The sequence below is a fragment of the Astyanax mexicanus genome, chromosome 16 (genome assembly GCF_023375975.1).
Source record: "Astyanax mexicanus isolate ESR-SI-001 chromosome 16, AstMex3_surface, whole genome shotgun sequence".
Taxonomy (NCBI): Eukaryota; Metazoa; Chordata; class Actinopteri; order Characiformes; family Acestrorhamphidae; genus Astyanax; species Astyanax mexicanus.
In genome coordinates, this window is record NC_064423.1 from 39,654,382 (window position 1) to 39,675,898 (window position 21,517).

General features: G+C 39.2%; 1 protein-coding gene across 4 annotated transcripts in view; it reads left to right on the forward strand.

Annotated features, from left to right (window-relative positions):
• Positions 1-21,517, forward strand: part of sox6 (SRY-box transcription factor 6) — a 356,852-nt gene that overhangs the window by 69,683 nt on the left and 265,652 nt on the right. For 2 of the 4 annotated variants that reach the window (XM_049465976.1, XM_049465978.1), the window contains exon 3: positions 11,310-11,360. The exons of the other annotated variants lie outside the window; for them this stretch is intronic. In XM_049465976.1, the coding sequence (XP_049321933.1) occupies positions 11,317-11,360 (44 nt within the window). In that variant the 5' untranslated portion in view covers positions 11,310-11,316. The remainder of the gene's footprint in view (positions 1-11,309; positions 11,361-21,517) is intronic. 4 annotated transcript variants of the gene reach the window in all.

Genomic DNA, 21,517 nt, shown 5'->3' on the forward strand with positions numbered 1-21,517 from the left:
GTTAATAACACAGTCCAGCTAATTATGCAATCACCGAAGCCGACTCCCCGGCACTTGACCGTCCGCCGAGCACAAAGAGCAATGAGGTGAATATCAATAGAAAAGAGAAAGGCTTATCCCGATGGTGTCGCAGGTCTCTGGTTTAGACCTATGACACGACTGCGCATCACCGGGCCGGCGGGGTTTAATCCCATCAATTCTGCTGGTTGAGAAATCATCTGCACTGAACGCAGTATTATACGATTAAGCACATCTTCCTCACAGATCAGGACAATATTAAAGCTCTCTTGTTTCACGCTGATTTGATTTACTTTAAGACATTAAAAAACCAGAGCCTGGACTAACGGCCCGACTCAAAAATGATGAGCGCTTTTATCTCAGACAATTTATTAATCAATGATTTGTATAAAAGAAGAAAGAGCACGATCAGTCCTGATAAAATCAGATACAGCAGATGCAGGATCAAATTCAATTCACTTCAATTGCATTTGTACGGGATAGTGAGTTTTACAGGGTGAAATTGGCAGAACAGTTGATTCAATTGCTGAAGCGTCCATTGTCTTATAATTTATTGTCTTGTAAGTTACACCCAATGACTGTAGAAATAATAATGCAACATTGTGAAATAATGATCGAATAATGATTAAAATAATGATCTTGTTTATATATAGTTATCCACTGCACCACACCAACCACAAGGATTTAATAGAGATGATATCCTGACTTATCAATCTGGAATTTATTAGATAGTCTAAAACATCACACTGTAAACGAACATAGTCATGGTTCTATTTATCCAAACCAAGACTGTCTCTCTTGGTTGGACCAAATTTGGGTGCTTTGTTCTTGGTTGGACTAAATTTTGGTGCTTTTGTCTTGGTTGGACCAAATTTTGGTGCTTTGGTCTTGGTTGGACCAAGTTTTGGTGCCTTGGTCTTGGTTGGACCAAATTTTGGTGGTTTGTTCTTAGTTGGACCAAATTTCGGTGCTTTGGTCTTGGTTGGACCAAATTTTGGTGCTTTGGTCCTGGTTGGACCAAATTGTGGTGCTTTGGTCTTGGTTGGACCAAGTTTTGGTGCTTTGGTTCAGTCTGGAATTTGGACCAAATTTCGGTGCTTTGGTCTTGGTTGGACCAAATTTTGGTGCTTTGGTCCTGGTTGGACCAAATTGTGGTGCTTTGGTCTTGGTTGGACCAAGTTTTGGTGCTTTGGTTCAGTCTGGAATTTGGACCAAATTTTGGTGCTTTGGTCTAGGTTGAAGCAAATATTGGTGCTTTGGTCTTGGTTGAACCAAATATTGGTGCTTTGGTCTTGGTTGAACCAAATATTGGTGCTTTGGTCTTGGTTGGACCAAATTTTGGTGCTTTGGTCTTGGTTGGGCCAAATTTTGGTGCTTTGGTCTTGGTTGGACCAAGTTTTGGTGCTTTGGTGCGTTGGTCTTTGCTTTCTTTTTCTAAATTGTAACCAAAAATACAAAAAACGATAATTGTTCTCACATGTCATATTTATTTAACAGCCGACACAAGTACGCATTTTCTGTTTTTTTTTTTATTTCTTTTACCTCACATTGTGCGCTCTCCATATTTTACGTGTTTTTACGCTTTTCTTACGCAAGTTTTGAAAACAGGAACCATTTTTTTTATTTCAGTACTCACTAGTACCAATTTTTTTTTTATCTCTGTCTTTTTTGGTATTGAATTTGGCTGCCCAGCCCTAGTGATGAGGACAGCGAGCGAATAGCTGTAAAGTTCTTTAGAGCGCTCAGTTGCGGACAAAAAAAACAAAAACGATCCATGCTAAATGTACTTTTATTCAATGTAACAAACAGGCTTTCAGGTGTGAAAACGCCCTAAGAGATATGTGAAATATGCAGGGGTGGGAGGGCGGCTGTGAAATGTCACTCTTTTCCTGCTGTAATTATGAACAGTGTCGACGAGGCCAGAGACGGAGGAGAAAACAAACAAATAGGAATAGCGCAAACCTCTGTGCTGGGTGAATGCCACAGAGGCCTAATTGATTTGGTGTGTGCTGCACTGCGTGTGTGTGTGTGTGTGTTCCTCAGGGAGGAAAACAGAAGAACCTTGGCGTCATCACGCCCCGAAAAGAGAAGGCCTTTATAGTAGATGGGTGTTGTCCCATCAACACTTTCTCTCCGAAAGGAAGGGTCTTGTCTTGGTTTGGCTCGGTTCTGGGTTATCCCTCCGTACGACCCTTGGGTCCAGATATTTGGGCCTTAACTTCTGTAGAATATTGAATATATTTCAATAATTACTGCTGAAACAGGTGTGCTGGACGTGAATGGTCTCTGTCTGGAGCCATGCTTGGTCTAATGCCAGCAGTGGAGCTCCATCCTTTACTTTTAAATGGGAGCGCTCTTCATCGTCATTAAATACAATTGAATACAATCAAATACAATCCTTACTAGGGGTGACCGATATGGCCCTAAACTAATATCATGATTTTTCATGGTATTTTCACGATAGTATATTGTTTCTGTGATATTTTTACTGAAATATACTGCAATATTAAAAAATACAGGCATTTTCACCAGGTTCAATAATGGATCCCAGTACTTTTGTCTATAAAATCTGAGTTTGATAGTAATTGCAAATAATTACACTTGTGTCCCTTAATATTTATCGAATGCTAATTGTGTAATTTATTAACATTTTTATTTACATTCAGGACATTGAGCTAATGCTCTTATCCAGAGCAACTTATAGGTTATTCCAATTACAATGGAAAAGCCAATTTAGTGTTGGGAGTCTTGCCCAAGGACGCTCATTGGTGCAGCGCAGCATTCAGTCACCCAGACCTGGAATTGAACCCCAGTCTGGAGGTGGTGGTGTTGTCCACTGCACCACACCAACCACAACATGCATTAGAACATGCTCAAAAACACACTTAATGCGTCTCATGACTTGCAGAACAGCCTAAACTCAATGCTTTGCAAAGTATTGCCAACAGAATACAATGGATTCTTAGGATATAAGCTGTTTTTAGGACCCTTTTGCATTACGGGGACATTTCCCGTCCTATAAAACAAGTCCAATGGAGTCCAATGGCGTCTAATGGCTAATGAATTGCCGGCTTTGCTCCATCACTGCCAGAGCCCACCCACCGTCTCAACGTCCCAGCGTACCGCCATCGCTGCTCCAGCCAGCTCTTCATCAGAGCATTAATTCGATCAGTCAGTTTGACCCGAAGTTTGAAATTTCTTGAAAAGTTTGCAGACGTAAGTGCAAAAGTGTGTGTGTGTGTGTGTGTGTGTAAAGTGTGTGTGTGTTGAGTGTGGAGGATGGAGCAAGAGGGTGGGGTGGGGGGGACGGTGGTTCATGCAGAAGCCGTGTTAATAGCAAGGGCTTGTTGTCCATATGGTACTGCTTTAATGGACCACATTTGTTGCAGATGGCATGTGCCTCAGCGTTTGGACACGGGCAGATCTTGGCAGGTTCCCGGGGCCTCGTTGGAGAAGGAAGGAGGGGGGGAAACGAAAAGAGAGAGAGAGCGAGAGAGAGAGAAGGATTGCAGGGCTTGTCTTTTAGCGCTGATGTCGATCCTCCTCTCTTTTCTCATTCACTAAACCATTGCCCTTGAAATGAGGCCTGGTCTAAATTTAAGACTCGCTGCTTTAACCACTCTCTTCTTTCTCTCTCTCTCTTTTTTTTTCTCTCTCTCTCTCGTTTTTTTTCTTACATGTTGGGAGAAGAGCAAATACAATGTGGCTCAGTCACATTTTCCTCAGCTCGCCGTCCAAACCGCACCTAACTCCCCATGCACAGCGCAGAGTTGTCTCCATTACCACAATGGGGCTTTCGGCAGCAGGCAGCAAAAAGCTGAGGAAATACAGCAGCCAGAGAAAAGGAGGGAGGGAGGGAGCGATGAAAGCAGGGAGTGAGTAAGGAAGGGAAGAGAGAGGGAAAAAAAGAGAAGGAGAGAGGCCACAGGTACTCGTTTGTTGAGCAAACCAATGACTGTATATCAAAATGGACATGGAAATCATGCTTCAGTTCCTTTCAGTTTCATAGAAATGAAGCCAAAATTGGCCGCCATATTGCCTCGTTTGCCATTTGTTTGGTAGTCAGCTATTTATTTAGACCAATTGTCTCAGACTGCCTTCATTGAGTTTACAGGACAGATTAAGGTATTGCAAAAGGGCTTATAATGCCTTATAATATCTGTTCATAAGAACATTGTACAATATAGTGTTGTAATGCACTTTAGCACATATTTGGTATATTTTGGTATAATGCATTATAATATGAAGCTATGATTTCTCAAATTAAGCTTTTATAAAAGTATGTAAGACATTGTAAAGCCTTATATACAGTCATTACAGACTTTAAGTGAAGTACTGTGAGTACTTGAAGGCACTTATAATGCTCTATAAGACATAACAATAAGGCATAATAAAATCTACTTGACTAAAAATGACTGTGTATAAGGCATTATTATATGTTACGTACTTTTAAAAAAGCTTAATTTGAGAAATCAAAGCTGCAGTCATAATATTTAATAAACATGGCTATAATGGGTTATGCATGTTTATAAATATTTATAGACATGTTTATAATGCCTTATGAATGCATTATAAAATGTTATAAATATGTTTATAGAGTCTAATAGAGATGACATTCATAGAAAGTGTAACCAATGTTTTTTTTATGAACAGATATAAGACCTTTCTTTATAAACCCTTATACTTATTACAGTCATTATAAGGTATTATGCATGTCATATAGTGCATTATAAATGCATTCATAATGCATTATAAATACAGGGCTCATAGGAAGTGTTGCCAGATATTAATACAATGAATCGGACAGCTCTAATACAGTCAGTACATGCATAAGGAGGCACTTATGGATAATGCTTAGCAGCTCTCAGCGAGGGTGATTTTCTTGTGTATATTTACTATATTGTCAAGCAGAGAGCTGTATTCACACCTCAGACGACAAAGCGAGACGTTACGAGACGACACATTACGGATCATCGCCGTAGTCGCTCAGCAATCCAAGCCAATCAATCGCATCTTCAAAAGTGCCGTGGCACCAGATACCTCCCAACCTTTAATAATTGGTTGTCATAAAAGCTTCTATACGTTCAGCCGTGTTGAATATGGAATATGGAAGATGGACATGTTGTGCATAATTCTGCATGTGTTGTGCCTGAGCCGTTAGATGCGCATTACCCTTCATTTCCTGCGAGAGATATATTCAATAGACAGCGCAAACCACACGTCTCTTTCAGACGACTTCAGATGACTGCACTTAACCCGAGACTTACCTCCCGTCTCCTCGTCTGCTCTACTCTTCAGCTGGCGATATCGTAAAGAAAGGGAAGAAAGAAGGGAAAAATGAAGTGGTTGCTGTCTGCTTATGTGTATATATATATATATATGACCACATCCTTGTTTTTCTATTCTATAAACTAAAGACAGCATTTCTCCCAAATTGCAATAAATCAAAATATCGTAATTTAGAGCATTTTTTTTTTTTGCAGAAAATTCGGTTTTTGAGGTTTTCAGACCTCAAATAATGCCAAGAAAACAATTTTATTTTCATATTATTTCAAGTTTTAAGAGTTCAGAAAAATCTATATTTGGTGGAATAAGCCTGGTTGGTTTTTAATCACAGTTTTAGTCACATCTTTTTCATCTTGGCATCATGTTCTCCTCCACCAGTCTTACACACTGCTTTTGGATAACTTTATGCTGCTTCAAGCAGTTCAGCTGCTGTTGATCCACTGTGTTTTATTATCAAGTCCAAAAAAGTCAGTGCAGTTTTGTTTTCCCACAAAATCTTACAGCACTTCATATCTTACAGCTTCCCTCTGCTGACTGACTCTAACTTTTATAGAGATGTGAATTTCATTTTCCAGCAGGACTTGGCACACTGCCCACACTGCTGAAAGGACCAATTGGTCTACCAATATAGTATTCTCATTTTCTGAGACACTGATTTTTGGGTTTTTATTGACTGTAAGCTATACTAAAATAAATAAATGCTAAGTATGTCTATATAATATATGAGTTTCACATTTTGAACTGAATTTCTGAAATAAACTAACTTTTCAATGATATTTAAATTTTTTTGATGCACTAGTGTGTATTAATCTGTGTGCCTTTTTCTTCTACTTTGGGCCGGCCCGATAACAAAAGGAAAAAAGAGAGGTAGTGAGAGTGTGTGATATATAATGTGTGTGTGTGTGTGTGTATAGAAGTGTGTGTGTGTGTGTATAGAAGTGTGTGTGTGTTTTTTTAACACCCCCTCCCGGCAGTGAGGAGACACGCTTGATTGGGCCGGTAGCGTTTTGACTGTTGTTTTCTCGCGTTGTCACCGCTGTGGCAGCAGTGGCTTGTATACGCTCCGAAAGTGTGTGGCCCAACACCCCCCACTCCCACCCTACCCCACCCTCTCGCACGGCCCATCTTCCTCCTCCTCCTCCTCCTCCTCCTCCTCCTCCTCCTCTTGTGAGAAATAGTGAGAAAATTCTCGGCCCGGGCCCAGCGGGCCTCGCAGGTTTGCCGGCTTGCTAAGTGCTGGCCGGCCCGAAAGGCGCCATGTCCTTGGGGTTCTCTGCTCTCACTCTTTCCATTCTCTCACCGGGCTTTGTCTTTCTCCACATAGCCTGAGAGAGAGGGAGAGAGAGGGAGAGAGAGAGAGGCTGACGGACAGCAAAAAAAAAAGAAGAGAGTAGTAGGCCTGTCACGATAATTAATGAATGAAACATTTATTTTTACAATTTTGGCAATAAGTTGGAAATACAGTGCCGTGAAAAAGTATTAACGAGGAATTTAGTTCCACTCTTCTTTACACAATTGTTTTAATTCAGCCATATTTGGAGGATTTTCCATCATAAATGTCCTGTTTAAGATCATCCACAGAATATCGTCATCTCAATCAGAATCAATCAGACTCAATCTGACTAGGCTACTCCAAAAACCTCTGTTTTGTTTGTTTTTTGGGGGCCATTCAGAGGTGAACTTGCTGGTGTGCTTTAGGTCATTGTCCTGCTGCAGAACCCAAGTACAACTGTGTCATTTAATTTACTGAGAAGCTTTAAGGATATATATTTTTTAGTAGAGTTGTATAGTTGTTTATGTTTGCAGCACTACATTTACTTCACTTTAGTATTTCACTACATTATTTTATTTATTTTGTTGCATTACTATTGCTGTTGTTTTACACAAAATACACAAGACTGTTAAGTTACTGTTAAAAATTAGACTAAAAAGTTGACTTTTTTTTTTTTAAATAAACTTTTCATATATATAGTTTATTTTTATTAATTTTTTCATATTGGCAACTATATCGTATCGCAAAATACCCTGAAATACTGTGATATTATTTTATGTTGTAGCCCAGAAAGGCACATCACAAAAACACTTACACTTTGCTTTTCCTTAATGTAGCGTTTTTGCAAGCTGTGTTTTCTTAATGTAGTTGCGTTGTCATCTTTTTGTTTGCTTTGTAAATGTTGTTGTGATGTGCCTTTCTGGGCCACCGTAATTTTATGTCCATAATTAGAATTTTACGTGATTTTATTTCGTAATTTTATGCCCACTCCTAGAGGTCATGACCATATATTGTATGATAAGCCGATAATGTAATTATCATCCCGACAGTTCCTAAAAGAGACGAAAAAAATGGAAAAAGAAGGGAAAAAGAAGAGGAAAACTAGAGGAAAGGGAGGAGAGAGACGTGAGGTAAATTACGCCTGTGTCACTGCGAGTTCCAGCGTTTAGGAAGCTCAGCTCTGGGTGTCTTCCTGCTCTGATGTGTCTTATTTATGATGTGGATGGGGAGGATGGTGGGGGGGTGTAACAACATGAGAGAAATCGCTAATTAGTTTCAGCACTTGATGAATTTGGCTTCTGCAGCGTTGCGTTTAAGACGGGAGGGGTAGTTCTGGATCTGTGTCTCCAGCTGAGGCTCTAGGAGCTGCTGAATGAGAGCTGGAGGGTGAAGAGCCATCGAGATGTGGCGCTTTGTGATGTTATTAGCATTATTAGCATTATTAGCTTTATTATCATTGTGAGGATTAATAGGCTTCGGGAGTGTACGATTAATCGGATTATCTTCTGCATCGTGATATGAGTTTTCTCAACAAAGACATCTTTAAAAATAATAAATGGACATGGCCTTAATAATATTGTGTTTATTTGTATGTTTGTTCACATTTATAACAGTGAACTGCAACTTTATACACATTGTGTGGACTGCAGTAGGTGAATAAAAAAAAAAAGTATACATGTTTTTAAAAGGGTATAATATTGTTATATTAATTTATGCTATGCTAAGTATCAAGGCATTTAAATGCTCTTAAAATTACAATAATATCATTTATCACAATAATTTCTAGGAGCTGTGATATTCCCTTAAATAACAGCCACAAACTCACTTGAACTTGAGTCATGATGATTATATTATCAACTATTTATCGTACAATAAGTAGTTCCCCAGCTATATGCTAGCAGTTAGCCACTAATGCTAATGCTCCAGCCTTAGTGCTGGAGAAATTTGGGAATCTAAGCTTACTGTAAATAAACGTAAGTGCCTTAATGACCCAAATAAACGTTTTTTTTTTTTTTTTTTTTTTTAGGAGAGAAATCTGCGTAGATAAATATCCAGTGCTCATTTGACTTTTTATTACAGTTTTGTTTACTTAGCTTAGCTTCACTTAACTTAGTTAGCGGCAAGACCTGCTGAATTAGAAGTTCCTTATAATCGTGTCTCCTAAAATGCGCCTTATAATCAATTTAAATGCACTTTTTAGTCTGAAAATATGGTAAATATCTACTAGAGACAGGTTCAGTATAATTTATTTTACTTTAATCCTTGATATATGAAGATATTTGGAGTAAATTATGTAGTAAACTAAAAATCGACACAAATTGAGATACTTCTCATTGTTTGTTCATTGGACAGCGCTGATATTAAGTTTTAGTACATTATAAGTAGATATCTGCAGATCCATAAACGAGGCTAAATCTCACAACATGTGCTCCAGCAGTCGCGGCGCGAGAGTTCTCAGCAGCCGAGCTGCTTCTGTGGTGCGTGATGACATCATGAGCGACCACATCCTCCTCCCCCCTAAAATAAAAACCCCAGTGTGGCCCGGCTGAGGGCCCGGCGCTGGCTCGGGGACGGCCCAGTGTGGGCCCCTGTGGTCGCGCTCTCAGAAGCTGCCGAGGCCCTGTTACACATGGCCGGCAGCTGGACCACCACAAGCGTCTGTACAGTACTGTACAATAACATATCATCAGAGTACGGCCGAAAAACCATCTACTCTAATGACTAATGACTGCAGGGAGGATCTTCTGCTGCTGGAAGAACCTGGAAGGATGTTTAAAGGGATAAAAAAAAAAAAAAAAACTCCTACTGAACAACATGGGGCGTGTTCATCCACATCATTGAATAGGGGTGGGATGATACAGTGTTAGATACAATACAAGTTATTGATAACTTACTATAATTATCTACGTTACGATACGATACTTTACAACATCTGTGCTTTTGAATAAGATAAAATACTCCTAGATAATCAATATAGGTTTATCAATATATAGATAAATATATTTAAAGCCACATATCGATAATGCAAGACAAATAAGAAATAATAATAATACGATATATCTCTATATCAATATTTTGTCCCACTTCTATTTAATCTACTAGCATGACACGTCTCAAATAGAGGCACTTCTCAAATAGAGGCACTCCTCATATAACTGTTAAATACCATCAGTTACTCTACTGGAAAGGGCACCTGTCTAATAGGTATAGCATAATAGACACTTTAAATAAATGGCACTCTTTTATTACAGCAAGCACTGAAGGGCACCCATAGATGGGCAATTATTAAGACATATTTTCAGAAGTTCCAAAATTCTGGCACTCAATTAATTTATTTCCAAACACAACAATGACACTCTAGGATGTACTTTAGACTTTAGGCACCAGAGGTTGGCACTTGAAGGGCACCTTTTGGGCACTTTCTAGTAGAGGTAACATAAAGGGAACTTCTAATGAAAAGCACTCTATTAATACAGGAGAAACAAAAGAGCACCCATACATCTGACACTTGGGGCACTTTAACCTTTTTTCCACTCTAGGGTGTACTTCAGACTTTAGTGACACTTTTTCAACAAATTAGGCATCAGAGTTTGGCACTTGAAGAGCACCTTTTGGACATAGATGAGCAATTATTAAGACATATTTTCATAAGTTCCAAAAATCTGCCACTCAATAGCTTCCCCCCAACATAAGATTGACAAGCAATAGGGAACTTTTGGGCACTGTTTAGTAGGGAAAGCATAAAGGGATTAAAAAACAAAAACAAAACGGCACTCTTATTACAGGAAGGGCATAGAGGTCAATGATTAAGATTTAGAGGCACCAGAGGTTGGCACTTGAAGGGCACCTTTTGGACACTGTTTAGTAGAGTTAGCACAAAGGGCACTTCTTATAAACGGCACTCTTTTAATACAGGAAAAACAAAAGAGCACCCATACATCTGGCACTTGGGGCACTTTAACCTTTTTTTCCCCTCCAGGGTGTACTTCAGACTTAAGTGACAATTCCAACAATTTCAACAAAGTAGGCATCAGAGGTTGGCACTTGAAGGGCACTTTTTGGGCACTGTCTAGTTGAGGTAGCATAAAGAATGCTTGTAAAAAACGGCACTCTTTTTACAGGAAGGGGAGAAGAGCCCCCATAGATGGGCACTTAAGACATGTTTTCAAAATCACCTACTTCAAAATCACTTGCTTCACTCTTTTTAGCCACTGTAAGCGTGTACGTAAGACTTTGGTGACCCTTTTTTATTCATAGAGGCACCAGAGGTTGGCACTTGAAGGGCACCTTTTGGGCACTGTCTAGTAGGGGAAGCATGAAAGTTACTCTAATAAACAACACTCTTTTATTACAGGATGGGCAGGAGGGCACCCATAAATAGGAAATTATTAAGAAATATTTTCAGAAGTTCCAAAATATGGCACTTATGGCAGTTCATACTTTTTTTCCACTCCAGTATGTACTCCAGTTTTAACAACGGAGAATGGAGGCACCAGAGGTTGGCGCCTGCCCCCCCTACCACCCTCCTAATCATTGAGTGTTGCTCTGTTCGGGTTGTAGGAAGATGAGCGATGCTCCGATTGGAGAAATGTCTTGTTTGGAGTTGGATGTCTTGTCTTTTCTCTCCCCTCTGCCCATGTTGTTTAATGTTGTAATGCCACTTTGCTGCTATGCCTGCGTTTCTATGCCCTGCTGAGTTACAATGGCTCTCTGTGTATTTCTCCTGCCACAGAACCCAAATGCTGAACATGGAGGGCTTTCTGCGTAGCAGCTTTTTACTGAGGTTAGTCGCTTTAGTTTCTCATGTTGTTGCCGTAAGGGGCTCTGATCCGAAAAGTAGAGAAAAAATCCCCTCATCTGTCTTTTCACAGCTCTACGATCATAACACCTAGCATTAGCTACCAACCAAAAGAGTGTGTGTGTGTGTGTATACATTTGTGTGTGTTTGTGTGTGTGTGTGTCTATAAATATAAGTTCATGTCCATGTAAGTGTTAGTTTAGACCCTCTCTGTGACCCCCGGCAGTAGCCAGTCTGAAACTGAAAGCATGCCCAGGCTTTTCTCACAGTGTGCCACCCTTGTGCCAATCACTCAGTGCCAGTCACTCAGTGTCTCTCAGTCAGAGGTGGGTAGAAAACTGAAGTAAAGAAAAATAAATGTTTATGCTTAATTACTTACAAAATTAATAATTACTCAAATATCAAAAAAGAAAAAAATAGCTAATTCAATAATCAAAATATAACCACAAAATGTTTAAGCTGAAGTGACACAGTACACAATACATAGATAATAATGTAGATAATAAAAGAAAAAAATAGATGGAAGGATTTATGATCAGTTACTTACAAAATTAATAATTGTTCAAATATCTAAAAAAAAATGAAGCTAATTCAATAATCAAAATATAACTGCAGAATATTTAGGCAGAAGTGCCACAGCAAATACATAGATAATATTGTGGATAATAGAAAAAAAAACTATATTAATGGATGGATGGATGGATGGATAGATGAACTTGAGAGAAATTATTGTGTATGTTTAATTAATTACAAATTTAATAATTACTCAAATATCTAAAAAATGAGTAAAAAAAATAGATAGATAGATAGATAGATAGATATTGCTTAAGATTAATTACTTACAAATTTAATAATATATATATATTTAATAAAAAATAAATTTGTAAAAAAAAAAAGTCATACAAAAAAGTCATTCAATAAAAAAAATATATAACGGCGAAATACGTAGAAACTATATAGATAAACCCAAAAATTGTTTCAGCTAAATTACTTACAAATGTAATACTTATTCAAATATCTAAAGAAAAGTTGAAAATTGCTCAAAATCTAATAATCAAAATATAACAGCAAAACACAGAAACTAGATAGATAGATAGATAGATAGATAGATAGATAGATAGATAGATAGATAGATAGATAGATAGATAGATAAGTATTGCTTAAGCTTAATTACTTAGAAGTTTTGTATTTAGGTAAAATAATATGGTTAATAAAGTTACTTTTCCCAAACATTCCTACGTGATCAGTTTCATAGGCCCTAAAACAGAGCTCTGTGGGACACCACATCATAAACTAATCCAAAGAGTGGTCAGAAACCTTCACATTCATTTCTGCGTTAGAGATTCTTAACTGAATAATAAACCTAAGGTTCAGGAGGCCACGTAAAGGTAACGGATTAAATATAGCGCATCAGTGCCCACCTCTGGTTTCACTCCACGTAGTGCATGCACGTGTCTGTCACACCACACTGCACCAGTATTTCTCAACCCAGGTCATGGAGGCCCACTGCCCTGCACTTTACAGTGTTTCCCCTGTTCACAACAAACCTGGTCCAACCAATAATCAGCTGATTGTTTTTGCTTTAGGCCTGAAAAATATACTTTAAAAACTTATTACATTCTTAATGTTTTGTTCTTAAAATACTGTGGTGGATTAAAACACTCAGTACTGTAGGGGGCGATAGAGGACAAATCGTGGTGTGTGTAACTTATTTTTGGAACATAAAACTATGTACTAAACTTCGCCTGCGTTCTCGTCTATGCGCGAAGTATGTTTCAGGCCATAAAGTGGGAATGTTAAAGCAGGAAAAGCACTAAAATGTGCACCGTAGTGGGTCTACGCAGAAGAACACCGGTGATATTAAACAAGACAACTTGGCTACGAAGATGTAGCGCCCCCTTGTGGCAACCTTGAGGACATAGCTCTCTTTAGTGTTTTTTATGAAATTTGTTGACACATTTTTAAACAAAAAACTACGTACGAAGCTTCATCAGCGTTCGTGCCCATGCGTGAAGTATGTTTCAGGCCGTAAAGTGGGAATGTTAAAGCAGGAAAAGCGCTAAAATGTGCACCTACGCAAAAAAACCCTGGTAATAAAAGACAACTTGGCTACGAAGATATGTCCTCCCCTTGTAGCAACACTGAGAACTTAGCTCACTTGAGTATTGCACTATACACATTTTATTAACACAAAACTACGTACAAAACTTCGTCTACAGTTCTTGCCCATGCATATAGTATGTTTTGGGCTGTAAAGTGGGAGTTTTTAAAGCAGAAAAGGCACCAAAATGTGCACAGCACCGGGCCTACGAAAACAAGACAACTTGGCTACGAAGATGAAGCGCCCCCTTGTGGCAACACTAAGAATGTAGCTCACTCTTGTGTTGCACTATATACATTTATTTATTTTTTTAACACAAAGCTACGTACGAAACTTCGTCTGCATTCACGCCCATATGTTTCGAGCCATCCAGTTTGAGTTTTTAAAGCAGAAAACGCACTAAAATGTGCACAGCACTGGGCCTACGAAAACAAGACAGACAACTTGGCTACGAAGCTGTAGTGCCCCCTTGTGGCAACACTAAGAATACTGCATAGCTTGGAGCCTGTTGAACGTTCTCGTGCTTGCGTTGAGTACGTTTCCTGTTGTAAAGCAGGGAAAGCACTAAAATGTGCAGTCGTAAAATGGACAGTAGGTCGCCACCATGACCAGGGAAAATGAAGAAGTACTGAAATGCAGCACCCACCCCAGTCAGTCCCTCGTTTATTTTTCTGTTGCTGTTGTATTAAGGTCAGTAGGTCAGTTGGGATGGATGGGTTTCGATCCATGACTTTTACTTTTAGTTTTACTTTTAATTTTACTTTAATTTTATTTTTACGTTTCCTGTTGAGTATGTGTTGTGTATCTTTGTATAAAAACATCAAAAAATATCAAAATCAAAACCAGATAGGTTGTTGCCCCCACCTTCCTCCTCCTCCTCCACCACCACCTCTTCCTCCACCCCCCTCCCCACCTTCCTGTGATTCTAATTAAGAATTTGTGCTTGTCATTACACAGAGGAAGTAAATAACAGTGAGTGTGTTAGCCATTGGGCTGTTTGTGCCGAGCACCTTCTTCCCCGGTCTTGAATCGCTGGTAGCGGCCCTAATTAGCGATCTCTCATTAAAAGCAGTAGCAGCATCTGCCTTTCAAAGCTGTTGTCAGCCAAACTTTACTAAAGCTAATGAATCCCCTTTGATTTCTTTTTCAAAAGGTCATTTATTTGATTAAATTAACAGCGTTTTTTTCCTTCCCCTTCCACCCCTGCGCTCTCTACTCGCTCTACTGGAATCCAGACAAATGTAAAAACATTATGAAACAAACGTGATGAATGCAACTTGATTTTTTTTTTTACTTGAGGACTTTTTTATTTATTTTTTTTTTATTTTGAAAAATATCTGAAAGGGAGCTGATCTACATATCTAATGATTTGCTTTTCGGCGTAGAGAATAGAGGCATATTCTGGCGACGGCTTCCACGTTCGGCTCCCTTTCAGCGCTGGTATTTGTATGTATCGCTTCTTTAGTTGCATTTACCGCATCTTCTCTCTTTTCGGCGACTGGCGTCTTATTTCGGCGAGCTGTATCTGATCTCATTTTTTCGTAAATCAGGATTCTGAGAGATGATTAGTCTCAATAACAGCAGTGAGGAGCCGTGAGCAGCCGTGAACAGCCGTGAACAGCCGTGAACAGCCGTGAACAGCGGTTTGTTGTTGTTGTTTTTTTTTGCTGGAGAAGTGAAAAGGCGCGCTTTGGCTTTTGCTTGGCTTGGCTTGACCCACTTTATCCTCAGAGAGCTTCACAGGTGACGCTGGCTCTGATCCCTTTGGCACGGCCGCAAGAAGCCGCCGGCAGCTTTTGGTCCGAGGGCAGACCTAGGTCAAACAATAGTGTCACTTCTGCCTGGATGACAATTGAAATAAACACTAAACAGTCTTAAACAGTGATAATCAAGTGTGTATCGACAATCAGGGGCTCAATTTCAATTATAAATCATTTTAATAAAGTATTTTTTCAAGTCCTTCAATTCAAATCATTGATATATGGGTTTCTATACCCAATGAATAATGCAGTTATATGGCATAAGGCCAGACTGTGTAATACATAGTGTAAGTGTTCATATTTAAGCTTCTCTAGCTCGGTTTTAGTTAGACTGTATATAGGTACAAATATGAATATTTAAAGAAAACCACCAAAATTGTTTTGTTGGCTTATTTCAGCTGGAATATCTTATAAACAGGCAGCTATTTGCAATAAATAACGTATTATATGGAGTTTTATTGACCATATGTGTTTTAGAACCATGGCAAGTAATATAGTCATCTGGCATTATATATAATGTAAAAAAAGTATCAACCATTTATCATTTTATACAAGTCTAAATAAAGCTTATTTGCTTTTAATGTAAACGTTGAACAAAGTAAAAATATATATACATATTTTTTCACCAGTCTTTCAGTTAACAGCTGTGCAAAAGTGTAACGAAAGTGCAACATAAAACAGTGCAGTATAAAACCGTTACAGTATAAATGTAATGTTCTACTGAGGATAAGGTGCACAGATATATAACATACTGTAACATATAAAACATACATGATCGCAGCCATTACTGAGGTAGAATATACAGAATTAAGTGGAATATATAATATAGAATATATAATAACTGATGATGAAACTGGCACACATCAGGACTGTCTCAGGAAAAAAAAGGGAGAGCAAGAGTTTCCTTTGTTCCTTGCACAGGATAAGTTGTTTTTAGAGTTACCAGCCATTGCATCATGTTCTCCTCCACCAGTCTTAGACACTGCTTTTGGATAACTTTATGCTGCTTTACTCCTGGTGCAAAAATTCAAGCAGTTCAGTTTGGTGGTTTGATGGTTTGTGATCATCAATCTTCCTCTTGATTGTATTCCAGAGGTTTTTAATGGTGTATGTATATATACATATAGAGTTAGAGTTTTCTTTTACCAGTTTACCAGGTACCAACCTCAGAATATTAGCAGATAATTAGAATATTTTGGTTTATTTAAGGCTTATCGTCCAGTTAATAAAATGAAATAAAATTTGTAAGATTAAATTGTGACCTACGCTACTCTTAAGTCGTCTCTGAGTGCAGTGGGGCATTAGGACTGTGTCAGCATTTGGCAGTCAGATCACTGCTGGAGGCGGGATTATAGTAAGCACTACGCCTTTATCTCTAATGCCACAGAATGGAGGGTGAGGGGGGCGGGGATTGTCTTTGGCAGTGGCCACCTGTTGAAGGCCGGAGCAGTTGGAACGGGATCTAGAGGTGCTTTTTTTGTGAGAACGACACCATGGAGGACAGGGTCACCTCGCCCGTGTGCAGAAACCGATGACGTACGGCATTTAGCGCCTGTTTCTCTAAAGAAAACCACTAGAATCTGCTCATCCTCCAGCCTTTGTTCTGTTTTTTTTTTTACCCTAAAGTCATTACTTTAGAGGAGAACAAGTGTGATTAATTCAGAGTAAATGCTTCATTACAGCTCCTTAATCCACATCCTTCTGTCAGTGTCTGTTTTAATTAAATGAGAGGCGGCGGTGTAAAGATATCACACGCAGCGGCGGATTGGACCAAAGGGCGCTTCAACAATCAGCCGGAGATTAAAGCCGGGCTTTGACTCAGGTTTTGCCCTTTTGCTCAAACAGAGCCTTCAGTTGCTTCCAACGCCTGTCTGGTCAACCTGCGTAAAATGTCCAAAAGTTTGCAGACACCCTTTGCTGGTACATATGTTGCATACAAATGCATATAGTGTCTTGCAAACCAAAGATTTTAATCGTCGCCATCCAATAAAAAAAAACAAGTATAGTGACGTATCTCCAAAACAGCAACTTTACAAGAGAGAGGAAAAACCTTCATAATGTTCAATGGAAGTCAGTGTAAAAATAGTTTATTTTAGGTCATTTTAAAGTATTTCTATTGGTCCATTCATCAAGACATTTTGGCACAGTGTGAAGGACAGTTTGTTAGTCCAAATTATGTAATTAACTAAAAATCGACTAAAAAATGGAGATACTTGCGTTTCAGTGGATTGAGATTTAAAGTGATAGGCCAATATAAAATAGCATAGAATTGTGAAGTGGAACGAAAAAAGATACATGCTTTTAATAAATAAAAACGCATTTAATTCTAAATCATCTTAAACGTGTGACGTGCAAAATTTGCTCTGAAACTCCTAAATAAAATCAATCAGTGCAACTAATCACCTTCAGAAGTCTCAACTTATTAAGATAAAAGTTAATAGACTTAATCCAGCTGTGTGTAATTTAGTCTCAGTATAAAAAAAAAGCTATTCTGTAAAGCTGTAAAGTGGTTTATTAGAGCACTCTAGTGAACAAACAGCAGAGATAAAGTTGTGGAAAATAAGTTTAAGGCAGGGTTTTTTTTTTTTTTTTTCTACAACCTACCAAGACACGGCTATGGTCCACCCAAACTGACAGATATAGAGCAAGAGCACTAGTCAGAGAAGCAGCCAAGAGGCCCATGGTCACTCTGGAGAAGCTGCAGAGATCCACACTTTGCAAATCTGACCTTTATAGAAGAGAAGCGAGAAAAAAACATTATTTAAAGACATTATTAAAAGAAAGACATGAGAATTGTCATGCAGGGGACACAGCAAACATGTAGAAGACAGTAAGACAATAAGATACAATAAGAATGCATGTTTCCCAACACTTTGAACCACATTTAAAGATCAAAAGAAGAGGATAGATAGCCATTGCATCCATTGCGTCCATAGTGTCTTTTGTGGTGATGATACAGATGTGCAAGTGCACACACACAGCTTGTCTAGTCCCTGTAGAGAAGTATTTGCAAGTTTCGAAGAAGTATTGACAATTGAATAGGACTTGATTGAATTGAATAGCACCATGTTTAATCTGATGGGTTTTTTTTGCGTGATGCTCTGTGTATTGTGGAATGCAATCAAATCCTCACAGCAATGTTCTTAATTCTCTAGTGCTGTAGTAGAAAGCCTTTTAGCCTTTTTTACTCCAATAAAAGTAGAATAAACGTGTTTTAATTCCTTTGATTTCAGAAGAAACTGTTTTTTTTAAGACCTGATGTCTCATTACTTTTGGTAGTGTGATCAAATCCATGTGTGTATCAGAGTGTGAGAGCGAGAAAGCGATAGAAAGAGAGTGAGAGAAAGAGAGAGAAAAAGAGAGAGAGAGATGTCTCCAGCAGCTGCAGTCCTAATCCCAGCGGAGAGGACCTCCTCCTCCATCGCTGCCATTATTTGATGTAATGAAAGGAGAAAGTGTGTGACAGCGAGATTGTTAATTAATTTAGTCTAACAAGATGAAGATAAATGAAGCCCACTGAAGGTTGACTAGGCAAAGGGGGCCCACTTAGCATTCGTTTCCCCTCCTGGCCTGGCTTAGCCTCACAAAGCAGCATATTTAACAGGAAAGAAAGGAAAAACTACTGTTCTCAGATCAGCAATTACACTGAGATACTTATAAAGCTGTGGATTTACACCAATAGCCATGTTCAGTAATCAATTAGCTCAGATTATCTTCAGCCCTTACTAGGCCTGTCACAATAACTACATTATCGACTTATCGTTAAATAAATCGACATGACTTAATATATTAATTTTAATAATCGTGGTGTCGTCCATTGTGTTGGCCCACTGCAGCTCTAGTTGCTTAACTTTAGTGTCTCTTAGGTTAGTGTTGCCTCAGCTTTCCATCCACCATCACCAGACAGGGTCTTTATGTCGGTTCAATGCGAGCCAGCTGGGACAGACTGGGGCTGCACGTCATGGTGTTGGGCAGACCCGCGGCCCCTCTGCCTCCTCACTTTGCAAAATTAGGTGCGGTTCCAAAATTAGGTGCGTGAACAGAAATGAAAAGTTAATTGTCCTTAAAAGGGTTAATTCCTTTGTTATGATATAATGTTATCATTTTGTTAGTGCCAAATTATTGGTCTAAAAATGGTAACAATATATAGTTTGTCGCAATATAATGTTTAACACTATAATGTGTCGTTTTATTAGCTTATCAGTTGGATCCAGTGCAAAACACAATTTTAGGGCAGAGACCAGGGTTAAGAAACTCATATAAACTAAGTATAGAACTAAATTCTGGCTATCCACAACATCCAGCTTCTAGCTAACTTTTTTTAAGCTAACTAATTTTCGTTAATTATAGCTTACAGTAGGTCCTGCAATCCTAAATTAATTTAAACTATTTGAAATTAAATAGCTATTGGCTGATCAGGTACATCAGGGCAAGTTAAACATATATATATATATATATATATATATATATATATATATATATATATATTTTTTTTTTTTTCTCAAACCTTGACTATCTATCTATTCCCTACTAGCCCACCGCGCTCCGCAAAACCAGCAACCTGATTGGCTGTTTCTCCTAAAAGGCAGAGCTTCATCCTTAAACTGGTTCGTGATTGGCCTTAAGAGGTTTTCCATTCACACACGGCCAGTGACCCGTCTCCTCATTAATAATACAGCTGAACTGAGCGAAACGATTCGGGGCTGCTGAAAAGTTATGCGGGGCTAAAGCCCCGGAAGCCCAGGCCAGGCGACGCCCCTGTCGTTGACTAAACGAATCGACTAAACAAAAAAATATTCATCAGATTAGTCGACTACCAAAATAATTATTAGTAATCATCATCCTCATCCTCATCCTCCTTCTACCTTCTACAAAGATGTGCCTACATGCCTCCAGCCCATTCATGAGGCCGTGAATGGCGGCGGCCTAATGCGGATCGGTGGTTATTTGAGCGGCGAGAGGGAAGAAAGCGAGGACAAAAAGAGAGAAAGGGACGTATCCTCCCCTCCCTCCACCCCCCCACGCTCAAAAAGCCAGACAGTTGTCTTCATCCACACCCCCTTTGAGAGAAGCAGCAGTCTATCAAGGACCTTCTCTGGCAGACAATTCGGTTCGGGCCCCGCACGGCGGAGCGGACCAATCATCATGGCACCCATTCTCTGCGCCTTTATTTTTCAAGTCGCCAACAATAGCTTGTTGATTGTGTGGACAACACTGGGACAATTACGCTCTCTGTTGTGGTGGCAGGGCAGCAATCTAATGTTCGCGGCTCGATAATGGCCTCATTCTTGTTATTCGTGGAGCGGGGCCTCGGGTAAAAAAGGAATACTTGCTCCCGGTACGTCATTATTTTGCAAATTTTCGATTAGCTCATCACGTTGTCTGTCCGGGGCAAATCACGGTAGCTAATTAGGCCGCGGGGGCGTCACCACCGGCTCCGTCCGGCTCCTGAGTTAAAAGGTGGGCACTTGATGAGCCAATAATATGAAGAAAGGTGGTAAAAAGGGGGATTAGCGCTGTTGCCCTAGTAACTCCAACTTCCATCTGCGAGGGGAACAATGGACTTGTGTTCGGCCGCCACCTTGGCTTGAAAAAATAGGAGGGCGAGTGAGGCAGAGAGAGAGTGTGAGAGAGAGAGAGAGAACGAGAGTGTAAAAGAGAGAGAGAGAGGGAGAGAGCTGAAAGGACAAGACCCTTTTTAACAACAGAGTGGAATCCCAGCCTAATAGGCTTTTTGCTGGGAGTTGTTAGGCGAGACCGCTGGGGGATCCAGGAGACGAGAAGGTCACGGAATAATCCAAGGACAGCAAAGGTCGACATCTCCTCTTACAATAGCAGTTTGTTTTGAGACGTCCATTTGTCCAAAAACACCGTCACACCAACATGGAACTGGCGGATAGACTTCCCTTCACTTCCCAACACTTCCATATACTTTTGTACACTTCTGTATACTTCTACACACTCACTGTAGGAAAAAGATTGGAGAAAGGTGGGCGATATGGTCATTAAATAATATCACGCTCAGATTCAGGACCCTACTTTTGCAGTAACGATATTTTTGGCGATATTTCAAATCTATGAAAAATAAGATAAGTTAAGATAAGGTAAGATATTCCTTTATTAATCCCATAATGGGGAAATTTGCAGTGTTACAGCAGCACAGAGGAAAGGACAGAGAAACAGGTCAGGAAAATATACAAACAAATAATAATAATACATCTATAAATGAAAAAAGATTACCAAAAAATATATAAAAATAGTATGACAATATATCAGTAATT